A 13,816-nucleotide genomic window follows, 5' to 3' on the forward strand; every position below is an offset into this window, starting at 1 on the left:
GTTAATTTCATACTTTTTTTTATTTGATTTAAAAAAATAATGTTCAAATCAAAGAAATTTTTTCTTTAACCGTATAGCAAAGAAAATTTCTTTAAATCAAAGTAACCTTTTCTCTAGGTGTACCAAAATTCCTTTAAAGAATCCCTTCGTAAATATGATCTTCCATCAAGTTTTCGTTACAAAGACATATTAGATATCAAGTTTTTTATAGAAAACATTAAAAAACACACAACATTTTTAAGTCTGTACGTGACAGTGGCGAGAAAATTCATGGTTGATGGGAAATTACGATAAAAGATTCAGGTTCCGCGCTTAATTTTAAGAGCGGAGAAAAGGAGAGAGAGAGAGAGAGCAAACACACACAGAGTCGGGTGGGATGCTCGTGATATGCCGCAGAGCTGGGAAGAGTAATCGTGTTACTAACCTGCCGTAAATTCTGGCGAACCTAAGCACGCGCTCTTGCTCCTTGCGAAACGTAACAGGTATAGCGAGAAATTTGATACCTGCGATTACGGGCAGGGGGTCCGCCAGCGGCGGAAGGATAATCAATTAGCTTAACTCGAGCGCCACACGAAACTCGATTCCCACACGTTCAACACGAAACACCCCGTGTCGATCTGACTAATATGTTTTAATTTTAGGTTATCCCCCCTTCCTCCTGATACCGCATCCCTTCATCGTAACGTCCAATTTGCTCCATCTCCAGATAACTCGTCCGTCCGACAGATAACTCGAGGAGAACGTTTGGCCGAGTTGGATGAAACTTATTACCGAAGTAGGAAATGAGGCGGAACTTTATTAACGCCCTTATGCGCGAAATTTTCACGCGACTCCAATTTATCGAGTTTGTTGTTATTAAGTTATTTGCCTGCGGAATTGTGCCAATCCAGTAGAATCTCGCGCGTTCCAGCAATCTGTTGACATTAATGATCATGAATCTATAAAATTTTAAAACTTGATTTTTTTTAATTTAAAATTTTCGCTTTACGACGTTCTCGTTGTAAACCATTGCAACGGAGGATTATAATGAAATAACTATATAGCCACTACAAGAAAGAATTATCATGGAGTAGCAATAAAATAGCTTAATAAACAATTTTTTTCTCACGTATCGAGAATACAATTTATGTTAAATATTACTATTTTAATTATAATGCTGAAATTGTCGAATTACTTTGGTCAATTATTAACGTTTACAATAAGATCATACGCGATATTGCACGATTTCCTCTTATCCGCTGCGTCAATAGGTTTCGCAAAATATCCCCGACCGCGACGCTGCTGCCAACGACCTCTCTCCGCTTTACATAATAGCCGGATTTCATGAATTTGCATGCGTCTCTGCCTCTGGTTGCATGCTCGGACACGGTGGATATTATGAGGCCATCGTGGTGAAGCGATTGTCGAACGCAAGCTCAACATTTTATCGCACAATAACAGCATAGTTTCGCGGACTTCTTTCCACCTGGCGCTTAAGCGACGTGTCACGCTAAAACATCTATCCAACCATCCACTCCATATCGAGTGATAAATAAGTTCGGAAACTATACTCAATCCTAAACAGAGTTCCTGGAAAATATATTAAAAAAGATATTTCTAATCAATTCTTTTTATTCGATTCTCTTTAATTCAAGAATAAGACTATTAAAATGCTAAAAGCAGACATAATAAACATATACTTTTTTACATGAAGTTTCTGTAGATCTTAAACTTTTCTTCAAAAATGTAAAGAACAATTATCAATTATTATATATATTATTATATATATATAATTATCAATTATATTAATATATGACTATTTTATTGTTAAAATAAATTAGTCATATATTAAAAATTGATAATTATTCTTTCGTATCAATTTCTAAATAAACGACATCCTATGAATTATTGATGAACACAAAATTTATTCGAGAATCATTATAATATATTTTCATAATAAAATTTTCATTATAAAATTTTCATAATAAAGTCCAATTTGTCTAAATTACGAGTACGTTTACTTCTGCTTTTATTAACCGCCATTTACACTTTGCAAAAGCAACGTATATTGTTGCAGTTTGGGCTTGTCAAAAGTTTGCGCGCTTTTCATCCAATTTTCGCGATGAATCGCGCGAACTCGACTAACAAGAGATCTATCACAACTATGGTTCGGAACCGATTCTTCTTGAAATATGTTGTTATACACGTGAATTGAAACAAAATGTCTACGAGCCACGTATTTTTCTATATCGATTCAATCTCAGATTTAAGGAGTAAAACGATCCCTCAAAATTAATAGAGAAAAAAATACAGGAATATTTTCAAAATATTAGATTTTTTTTAAATCTAAATGCACGCACAATTATAAAGTATAAAAAAAACCATCACAGTTTATAAAAAAATCATCACAGTTTGTCTACATTTTTCTGTACATCTTATCATTTCGCCAATAATTAACAGGAGTAAAATATAAGCGTTAGTTTTGAGTGGTTATTTCATCCCTTAAATTTGAGATTAGCGTATAGTAAAAAATATATGTCTCTTAGATTTTTGTTTAACAATATATTCCAAGGAGAATCGAATTGGTTTCAAACAATTAAAACAGGACGCTTATAAATTGTGCAATAATTATACTCTCTAATGTGACGTTAAAAAAAGACTTTTCAACCCGCGAAACGCGTCGTTTCCGCCGCGCGATACACGACATGTCCGTTGTCGGATCCGTGACCGTGGCTCGGTAGTTTCTGCGATTTTCTCGTGGCGTTTTCACCATCGTCCTCACTCCATCCTACGCGGTAGCCACTTTTTTCCAACAACGAGCGCTAAAGTTTTTATCTCGTCGGGAGATGACGTACGGGATGGCAAAACCCCTCTTTTCACCGAGCGCGCGACGCCTTTTTCTATTCCTCGTAACCACCCTCTTCTTCCACTGCATCAACCGGTCGGGTTTCGTGTTCCGGACAGAGAGAAGGGCGGCAACGTGGGGGTGTGAGAAAAGTGAAAAAAAAAAAAGAGAGAAGAGAACATTCTCCGCGAATACATATACGTGTTGAGAGATAAAAGTTTATTACCGCGGCCTAGCAAATGCAACCACTCGTTGATACACGCTGAGTACATGACGATTATTACATTGTTCCTCTCTCTCTTTCTTCTCCCTTCTTTTCGATTCATCTTTTTTAACCCTCACCACTTTCTTCTCGCTCTCTGTAAAATCACTTAACAACGAATGTGCGGAAAATAGCAAAAGGAGGAATATTGCTCGCACATGGAACGTCAACTGTTATCTACGAGAAGTAACGGCTCCCTGGACGTTTACCGTGTCGATGGTGCTCCAGGTTAAACTAATAACAGAGGATGCTTGTCTGGGTCGCCGTCTGTGTACGGAGAAGACTTCACGGAGAAAAAAGAGCTGCGTATATGAGATTCTTACTATGAACAACCGGTTTCAGGAGTTGTTATTTTTAATGTATTTATTAAGAGAAGATGATTTAAAACACACGTTTAACCAAAACTTTCTAATTTCAATATTTTTACTTATTACACAAGCAGGAATACTCTAATTTTCTAGAAGAATATTTTTAAAATCGCGGTTTCACCAACTAATACAGTTGAATATGAGTGAAAAAATAAATGTCTCGTTTCAACGTTATTTAAGTAATTATAATTGTAATTAAAGTAATTATACCTCGCATTACAGCTCTATATTTTATCAGATTTTCCAAATAAATGCAAAAAGCATTTATTTCGAAAAACATCTTATTAAATACCTAACTCTTGCAATTGTATTCTGGACATTTTTTTCATTAAACAATACCGAGGACGACTTTTTCACATTAACTTTTTGAATAATTTTAATCGTTAAATAATTCTCTATGAAAACATGAAAGAAAAACACATCATTCTGAATGCTTGTAATGCTTTACTGCTCATACAAATAAGCGATAAGTTATCAGAAGCGTTCTCTGTGCAATTTTACCTTGCGTTTCCCCTTTTCGTAATACCAGCGCTTAATTATTTTTCAGAATTTCCACACTGCCGCGATTCATCTCGTCATAAAATCCCAGATCCAGCAGATAGTTGCTCGACGCGAAAGACTCCGCTCGCGCTTTGTCGCTTATCCGCCGAGATCGAGAATATCGCTGATAGGATCATATAACCGTAGCGAAACTCGCCCCGTTTTACATGCAATGACATTCGACTCGGTTCGATTACTCACGTTCATTTGATAAAATCAGATTTTGTAAGTGCGTCGTCAAATCCGCTGAGCGAAAATTCTCGTCACGCCAATGAATTGAAGCACGAAGAAAATACAGGAGCACGATCTCTCCCAGTCTACGGGTAGATATAAAAAGTTCATTACTCGTGACTACGAGGGAAACGCGAAAGCGCGTGAATATACTGAAGAAAAAGAACCGGTGAAACTCTTCCTACTACGCCTGCAGCTAAACAGCATGGCTCAATTACATCGTACGATTTTTGCGAATTTTCATTGTGCTCTATCATGAAAAATATTGTATGAAAAAGAAAAATAGCACGTAAATGTAATCGGAGTGATTAAAAACGGTGTATAAAATGCGAATCGTTAAAAATTAGCATTGTACAAAGCGATTTATAAGTCAAATGTACACGTGCACATGTTACATATTCAATAATATAACATAAATATTTTTTAATTAAATGCGTTTAATCCTAAGTACAATTGATGTAATTTACTCAATAATGCAATTAATTCCTGCAGTGCACAAATAACCCAATTAAAATTTTAATATTATTTCAAATATATATATTTTACAATTATGCCTATAATTTATATATTTACTGCTAAAAGTATTTTTTACGTGGCACCACTTTCAACTCGAGTGGTTACGCAATTGTTATACCGTGGCAATTTAATGTCGTAACTAGTGTTTTACATGCTACAAATGCAAATCGCTCGAATGCTGAGAACCTTGACAGAGATCTGGTCTTGACGAGAGGACCTGTGCGGTCAGCATATGGGTAGGAAATATTTTATATATTACGCTATACGTTTACATGTACCGATATAGACACGGTTACGTCGTTTGCATGATATTTCAAAGCTGTGGATTACGGCGACGTTTTTACATTTTAAATGTGATGTAACTGAAAAGTTGGATGTGATGTAACTAAAAATCCGTATGATCTGGTAGAAGACAGAAGATGATTTTATCCAAAGTTGAAACTCGTTTGTGACGTAATAAGATTTCAAGTTATGGAAAAACGAGTGTTCTTTCTAATAAACATGTAAAAATAATCAATAAACCATTAAAAATAACAAAAACATCTATTTTCTTAAATTCAATTATTTTTCAATGTCTAGGTTTACCCTGAATTCATTATATCGGGATACTAACTTTCCACAGTCGATTTTTTAAATTGTGAATTCTGGTAAACAAATTTAAATTTATTAAAAAGACGAAATACAATTCAACATTTACGATATTAAAATTTGTTAAAGTTTTCACGAGTAAGATTTTTTTTTTAATTTTATACAATCCGAAAAAATATAAAAATCTATACTAAAGTTCAAAGGGTAATCAATTGTGGATTACTGAACGAATCCTATTATATGCAAATTCTAGAACACTTCGTATATATATCGGTCAATGTGCTAACATACTTGCAGCCACGTATCCAGCAATATAAACGAGTACTTAGCGTGCAATCGGGCTATATAAACGACTGTTTAGCGTGCGATGTTTCTGTCACGTTCGCCATTGCCTGACCGTGAGCGATGTACAATTCCAAGATACACAGTATAATATTTATCAACTACCTTATCAGTGGTAAACCGACCACACTTCCCGTATCCAGTCATAGACAACGGCGTGTAAAGTTGCGCAAAACGAAACTGCAGTAAAACACGTTAGGTACCAATCACCACTTTTTCTCTGTCTGTTACTCTGAAGTAACCAGAGTCGCACTTGTTAAGCACCGATCAACACGATGCTGTCGATACACAAGGTAGTTACATTATACATTACATCTTTTCAAAACTTTACCAATCAAAGTTCCATCGAACTACGTCTTAAAACTAATTTTTCTGCAGCAAAGTTTAAACTTTAAATGTTTATAAGATATTAGACAGGGGAGGCATTAATGTACTTTCGGATACTAATCTACTCTCCTTCAATCGCTTTTAACTCGCAGATTAATAATCTTTCAAAATGTTCTTTTAAAAAAAACTGAAAAATTTTAATCTGAAAAAAAAATCTAAGTTCAAAAAATTCAAGGTTTTTCATTAATCAACTTCTAGAGAGCACTAGCTGAAATAATATATATCTTACGTCGTTAAATGTGAAGGAATAAAATTGAACCTTGGAAAAGCATTAATCGTGAGTTGTAAAACTTGGTCTTAATCATATAATTATAATTTATTAATCTGCTTTAATGTAACAAGTGACAAGATGTAATATAATAATTCTGTAGGCAATATTCCGGCAATATACAGGAGAGAAGGGGAAGGCTTGTAAATAAAGAGAGATCTTAATTCGTGACTCTCACTCGCTCACACGTATTATATTATTATCATTCTAAACTGTGAAGAACATACGTCGAATAGTCATTTCTGATACGAATGAACAACGTTGAAGAACCCTCCGGCAGTGCCACCATCCAATCTGTCTCGTTAGATTGAGTTCTCTGCCTTCCTCTTTCCCCTAACCTGTTCGACATGATCGACACCTTTCCCGGTCTATGATCTCATACCACGACAGTGCAGCATCCACCCGTAACGGAGCATCTAATCTCATCATCGACGCCAGAACGGATAAACGTCAATACATGATTCGACGTGGAGAAGGACGAATGCGCATTGCCAAAAGCAAACTGGTCCCATGGTAATCTTGCAAAGTGCAAGGATACTCAAGGAATTCAGAACTGCACTCGAGAGAATTCGGAACATCGCTCTACAGAGAATCCAGTTTTCTAAGCTATCTGAGAATTCCTTGATAATTCAATCCGATAACAATGTTAAAATTAATTAAATAATAATTTTTTCAATATTTAAAAAATCTTACGAAACAAAAATTGAATGTGAACAGATATTTACTGTGTGTATATTTACAACAACAAAAAAGAGAGAGAGAGAGAGAGAGAGAGAGAGAGAGAGAGAATATAAAATTGAAAATGGAGATAAAACATATAAACTGTTTCGCTGCTTCAAATTTTTATTCTCTATATCGTATATTTCCACCTGTTACGAAAATTTAACAAAAATTATTGACTTTATAATATTTAAAATGATTCGTAACGTGTTCTTCGTTGCAGTTCCGTTTATAACGTAGCTCCAACAGAAAAACTCTTTAAAGCGATATTCTCAATGTCGTTTCTTCTTTACGTAAAAAAACCGCTGGTGTGCACTCACCTGTCCATGATTGTCGAAGCCGTGCTCCTGGGCGATCTCGTCGGCAGTCTCCGATCCGCTGGGCACGTAAACGGCGAACTGATTCGAATAGATCGGCACTGGTCGCGACCGCGGTTTCGGTTCAGATCTCGCACCAGCCAGCAGCGTGCACACAATCAACAACGTCACCCTGAAGATCATTGTCGTCGACTGCAAGTGACGACGACGAGTCCTACGATTATCCGGGACGGTATATATTCCGGCACTGGAGAGCGCACGACGTTGCGATCGACGCGTCTCGGATAAACAGAATACGTATTATGCACAACGAATTTTCGCGTAATCTCACGATCGGAGCGGAACTCTCGCGTGTGACTCTTCGCGAGTCGATCTCAATGCTCGACGGAACTCGCGAGGCTCAACATCGGATCCGCGCTACACTTCCTTCGAGAGAAAATGCGGTTCGGAACGACAACAAGAATGAGGGACAACGTTGCTGACGGATGAAGTTGTGTCGCAGTGAAAACGAGACGGCACTGCGCCGCGCGAGTTTCGCTCGTCGTCGTCGTCGTCGTCGTCGTCGCGACGTCGTCGGCGAGAGACGTCAGGTCCGGGTGGGCCGGTCTTATCCTGCAACACAAAGACAAGGAAAACCGCAGGTTATAGCGTTCAGTGTGCATTCGTGTCACGCGCGCCGAGTCGGAAGGACGCGGTGGGAATTCTTGCGGGCTCGAGCGTTGTGATATTAATTGTCACCGAGGGGGGAGTTCGTTTTTCCTGCTTCTTGACGTGCGCGTCGCGGATTTGCATTACAATGTTTCGCCATGGGCGTGCACGCGTCCGCGCGAATGTTTGCAAACTTCCTTCCTCTTTCTGTTCCTCTCTCGCGCATTCGTCTCCTCCGTCTCTTCCTCTCTATTTCTCGTTCGTCGAAAAAACAAATAGACGGAGACAGAAAGAGGGAGAGAGGGAGAGGGAGAGGGAAAGAGAGAGAGAGAGAGAGAGAGAAACCGAGAGCTCATGGCACGTATTATTTAATAACCGAATCTTTTGTTTGCAAAACAGTGACGTACGGTGATGCAATTGTTTTGCAAATAACCGAGTGCGTAATACCGGTTCGACATACTTACCCATTTAGCGCGACGCGCAAATAAACGATTATATCGCAACGAAACGCATTGGCGCGATGGGATGATTATGATGATGTTGGTGCGACCATCACGACAAAATACAACTAAACTTGCATAAGCGCATTCGCGGTAATCCTCGGTTAACCGCTTAATGGATGGGATTACAATGACAGATTCCATCGTTCATTTTCCCTATTCGCAGGGATATAATAAATAATATGTTCGATATCTATCTATTTTAGTCATTTGAATAATTTGGATTGATGTTACGACAAATAGAAAATCCGTGTTTTCTTATAGAAAAAAATTTATCAGAATTGTAAAAGTCAGCCCGCGCGCGGCACCCAAGAAACACCCGCACAAGTTCGCGATATTTCGGTTTAAATCTAAAAATGATTTCTCAAACTCGTGACGGGAAAATTGGCCGTTACGCGATTGAATTGAATTCGGCAAGAATAAGGAAGGGAATTAGAGTCGAACTTGCTGAAGCGCGTGGCAAAAGCTTCCGATGATCAAATTTCGATTGTGAACTATACGATCGACTATATACGTATCTATATAGTCGCTGTTGAAGTTCGGCAAGTAACTGTAGACTAGTAAGGCAAAAGGAGAAGTCTGTTTCCACAGCACTGTCGATAGTTACGACGAAACGAGCGAAAGGCCGAACATGAGTTTGAAGTTAATCGGACTCTCTCACGAAACCGTTAACGTTCGTAATGATTCAGGAAATAGACTAAAATAGCTGACGGATACGATTTATTCGCCTTGTAATTAAAAAAATAAAAGGCGTTTCAGTTAAGTTAAAAGTAAATAATTACCTAATTTTAAAAACACGTAAAAATTAAATAAAAATTCCTATTCATAAATTCAACACACAGTTTGATAGTAAGATTTTGTTGATAAATATTAATTGCAGCTGCAACTTAGACACAATTTAGAATTTGTGATAAAATTTTATACATTTGTAATTTCACGTACATTAAAATATATGAAAAGCATATTTAAAGTCTCAGAACGCGCAAAATAAATGTACGAATGTATATATACGCACTATATCAAAATGCAAAATACGATATATATATATATATAATTATATAGATAGAATTTTGAATCTCCTCTTCTCTTGAAAAATATAGATTGTCTGAAATGAGTCTAACAAAGATAATAGTATAACAAAAGAATAATATTACATCAATGTGCGACAATTGGTGCGGTCCACTTGCGCTGTACATAAATGCTTCGAAACATTTGACTGACAATCAGAAAAAAAAAATTTTATTAATCAACCAATCAAAGAATGCTTCAAAGCATTCAAAGTCCATCAAATGGACAGCAGACCAATATAATGTATTAATTAATCACAAAAAAATTTTAATATCATTCAATCACTTAATAGAAATTGATTTATACGTCATATATACATTATACATTTATTATACTTATTTACAAGCAAATGCGATCACAATATAAAATTCTCATTTGTCAGAAAAAATTTACGATATACCTCGTACTTATTCGCATGCATCATAACAATAATATTCACACACCCGGTGGATTAATATCCAGTACTCGTTGCAGAATTCATGAATTAAATAAAGAATCATCCCCATTTAAAATTCGTTTATGGGAGTTTGCGAAAAAACGAAACGTGGACTGTCGAAAAAGCAAATTCTCACAGTCGAGTATAAAGCGACTAAAGTAGAACATCTATCGAATTAGTTTCCTTATGGAAACACATCTCCCAAAAGATCAGTTCTCCACTTGTACAGGGTAATTCTGCAGCCGCGAGCGGAATAGCGAAACGCCTTGACAAATAGTGTCACATTATCGCGTCTTGTGCCATCTTATCGTTCGCCGACTGTCCTCAGTGGCTCCAAAGTGAGTAATACAGTGAACGAACACGAGCAGGACGAACATTCGCGTTTATACTCCCGTGCCATACGGCCGTTCACCTGAACTCATTAAAGCCCGAACGTAAAACGAGACGATCCTTTGACGCGGGCCGACGTCAGACATCTTGCTTTGATAATAAACGAAATGGCTATCGCCACTGGGAAACGTAACACGTAACGTCGAAATAAATCGGACATCGAGTTAAATAGTAATTCATCGGGAATATTGGAGAGACTACGAGCTAGTTTATTTAACATATGAATATTTAGGCGATATGTACGGCGATATGCGCGTTCACTCGACGAATATTCGCCGGGAGCAGCATCACGCGAATGTACATCGGAGGTGAAAATAATTGCGCGCGGGACATAATAAAATTCGTCGCGTGAACGTGACACATTTTGATTTGTGAAATATCCATGAACGAATGTTAAACGGATGCATATATTACTCGATGCTGGCTTTGGATAAACAATGATTAAAATGATTCGAAATTTTTATTATCGACATAAAGAAAAAAATGGAATGGCGGAAATGCAAAAGTGTGTTTATTACTGAATTGTCTTTAAAGAAATTTTGTTGGCGAGACCTTGGCAAAATTTAAAATAATATTCTCTAAAAGGTGAATCTCTAAAAAGTGTACTATTACTGATTTCAGTGCTATGCTTATAACTGGTAGCTAATAATTTTCAGCGAATATTTCAGTAATAATATACTGATTCACTTTTTAAAAGTTATGATTTCTACAGATTGAAATGCATTTACTGAAAAACTGTAAATAAGTATTCGCTAATAATTACATCGGTTATAAGTGTAGCACTTGAAGTTACACTTTTAGAGAGTACGTGAGAAATGTGTTGAAAATATAAAAAAAATATAACGTATATTACTCGCAGAAAGTTGGCATTTGGAGAAACTGGCATTTTCAGTCGAGATATGTCATGAAGTTTACATAACAACATAACGCTGACTTGCTATTCGTGTTGCTCATCTTGTATCATCTTCACGTGCTTCACTCTCATATACGTCGATAAAGTGAGCTCAACAAACTTTCATAAATTTAACGAACCGAATTTCAAGACATAAATGTTTGTATAAGATGACTGTGTCTATTTAAAAACGACTATGTCTGGAAGAGCGGATAGCCGGAGCACATGATATTTGAACAAGTATACGACCAACTTCGATGACGTCAAGTCTTGATATACCATTTTTAGCACATGAAACACTGCATCAGAAAGGTCTTTAAATCGCGCACATGTTCTTGTCTATATATATATAAGTCGCATGTGTAAGATCCATACTGCGTGATAGGCACAAGAAGTAGAAAAAAATTTTCTAATTTCTATAATTTCATTGAAGCGCTTATTAATTCAAAAACGAAGAAAAGAAAATGAAACTGCTGCTTTAAGAAGAAAAAAAAATCTCGATACATTCAATTGATTATTGAAATTATACGGATAATTAATTAAAAACTTTCTCCGGCTCATCTCTCAGATTTTTAAGCTGGTAACTTGTTCCTAAGTTCGGTTGTTAATTTAAAAACTTCAACTAAACTTAAATTTACTTTCTTGGTTCAGTAATTCAAGAGGACGATAACCCATTGAGTATATTTAATAAATGCCCGATGTTAATTAAACGAAAAAAATTCTACGCACGCACTGCGAACAAAAAATACTGAGCACGTATACGTATTAGATACAAAGAATGCCAGTCGAGCCAAACGCGATTCACGATTACGGGAGCGGAACGCGAGAGCGTCTTTCTGTCATGTGCTATTTAAATTGCAAGAACCACCTGCACGACACCACCGTCCGCAATTAAAGGCTACACGTACTTTGGTCGCCACCGGAGAAGAATATAAACTCATTCAGACAAAACTTCGGCTCGCTCGCTCTCGTGTTAATGTCCGCAGAAGTTAAATCCCGAGTGAATACAGGTCAGCGATAAAGCCTTTCGTCGTGGTGAAGAAACTGCGTTTGTCAAGGAAATATACAGCCCAGCGAAACCGACGCCGGATTCTTGCCCCGAAAGCAGGATCGCTCAGTTGTTAACGCATTTCGCGATATTTCACCCGATTTCGTGTATATATATTCACGCGACGTGTTAACAACTTACAAGAGAATATTTAACTCGGCAACCGGACAATGAACAGGAGCACAAACGCGATGACGGTGTACATCGCGAGAACAAAAATTAATACAACATTATAAGGAGCTGTTTGTTTCAACTGGTGGGAAAAAATCTCGGTATTCGTGTAAATTTATTTACAGTACCGGAAATGAAAGAGATTGCACATCACGGGTGTAACATGATACTTGCGTTCAATATATCTTGCAACAAGCACATTATTCATGCTACGCGTAGCGTAAACTTCGAAACGATTGTGTAAATACTGAGGCATTATTAATATATTTAAAAAAAAAATTAAAAAAAAATAAAACCTATGATATTACATAACGCGCAAGTAAATTTCCACAGAAATATGTGTCGTAAATATGTCCCTGCTGTGGACAAGATAATATTACGAAGATAATATTGCATGTAAAGAAGGAAATAATTAAAAGCTTTCAGAAAATCTTTAAAATTACTTTACCTCTAATATTTAAAGATACTTTTAAGCTCAGTAAAGATAGATTTAATAGTCGGACTGCAACAATTGCTCGCCGAGTGCAAGGAGTTAAAAGAAGCGTGCACGCTTGCATCCGGAAAGTCGAGGGGAACGACAATGTCGGACAAAATCGTGGCGTTTCCTAGCAATTAAGTGTTCGTAATCTTCCGGTACTCTCCGGTGAATTCTCAAGTCGCTTGTGAAAAAAAAAAAAAAAAAAAATAGTCGCGGACAAGATTTCTTCGACGACAATGTCGAAGAGCAAAGAGGAGCGACACAATTCTCGCTCGCTCTTCGTCTTCTCTCCCCGCGCCATAGTAACCCCCTTTCAAAGTGAGAAGGATCGTAATGCCGCACGTACGCAGCCCGTATGGGATAAAAGCCACAGAGACTGAAACCGCGATACGAATATCAAGTACGATGTTATACATAACCCCGATACACCGCAACATGCGTGCGTATACACGTGCGTGCGTCCCTTTCAGGGAAGAATCTTGCCATATGTGCATGCATGTCTGCCCACGTCACGAACAGAATTACCGATGATGCCTGCTGCAGGTTAGGTTAGGTGGAAAAAAAGAGGAAAAAAATTCTGCTGCGCGTTAAATGATTTAATGAGGATTGTAATTAAACTCATATCCAATGAAGACAATTTGTGGAATATATGTTATATTTATTGCGTAATATTATATTTCACTCCAACTTTTCGAATTCATTCTCATGCGTGTGTTCAATGTGTGTGTTTCTGTTTCATTTTATAATATATCTCGTTATCTCTCTCTCTCTCTCTCTTTCTCTCTCTCTCTCTCTCTCTCTCTCTCGCTCTCTCTCTCTCTC

At 37.2% G+C, this 13,816-nt stretch overlaps 1 protein-coding gene across 3 annotated transcripts in view; it reads right to left on the reverse strand.

Moving 5' to 3' along the window:
- Positions 1–13,816, reverse strand: part of LOC108746945 (furin-like protease 2) — a 387,099-nt gene that overhangs the window by 364,202 nt on the left and 9,081 nt on the right. For all 3 annotated transcript variants that reach the window (XM_018484084.1, XM_018484083.1, XM_018484082.1), the window contains exon 2: positions 7,367–7,975. In XM_018484084.1, the coding sequence (XP_018339586.1) occupies positions 7,367–7,546 (180 nt within the window). In that variant the 5' untranslated portion in view covers positions 7,547–7,975. The remainder of the gene's footprint in view (positions 1–7,366; positions 7,976–13,816) is intronic.

This window comes from Trachymyrmex septentrionalis, unplaced genomic scaffold, assembly GCF_001594115.1.
Source record: "Trachymyrmex septentrionalis isolate Tsep2-gDNA-1 unplaced genomic scaffold, Tsep1.0 scaffold19, whole genome shotgun sequence".
NCBI lineage: Eukaryota > Metazoa > Arthropoda > Insecta > Hymenoptera > Formicidae > Trachymyrmex > Trachymyrmex septentrionalis.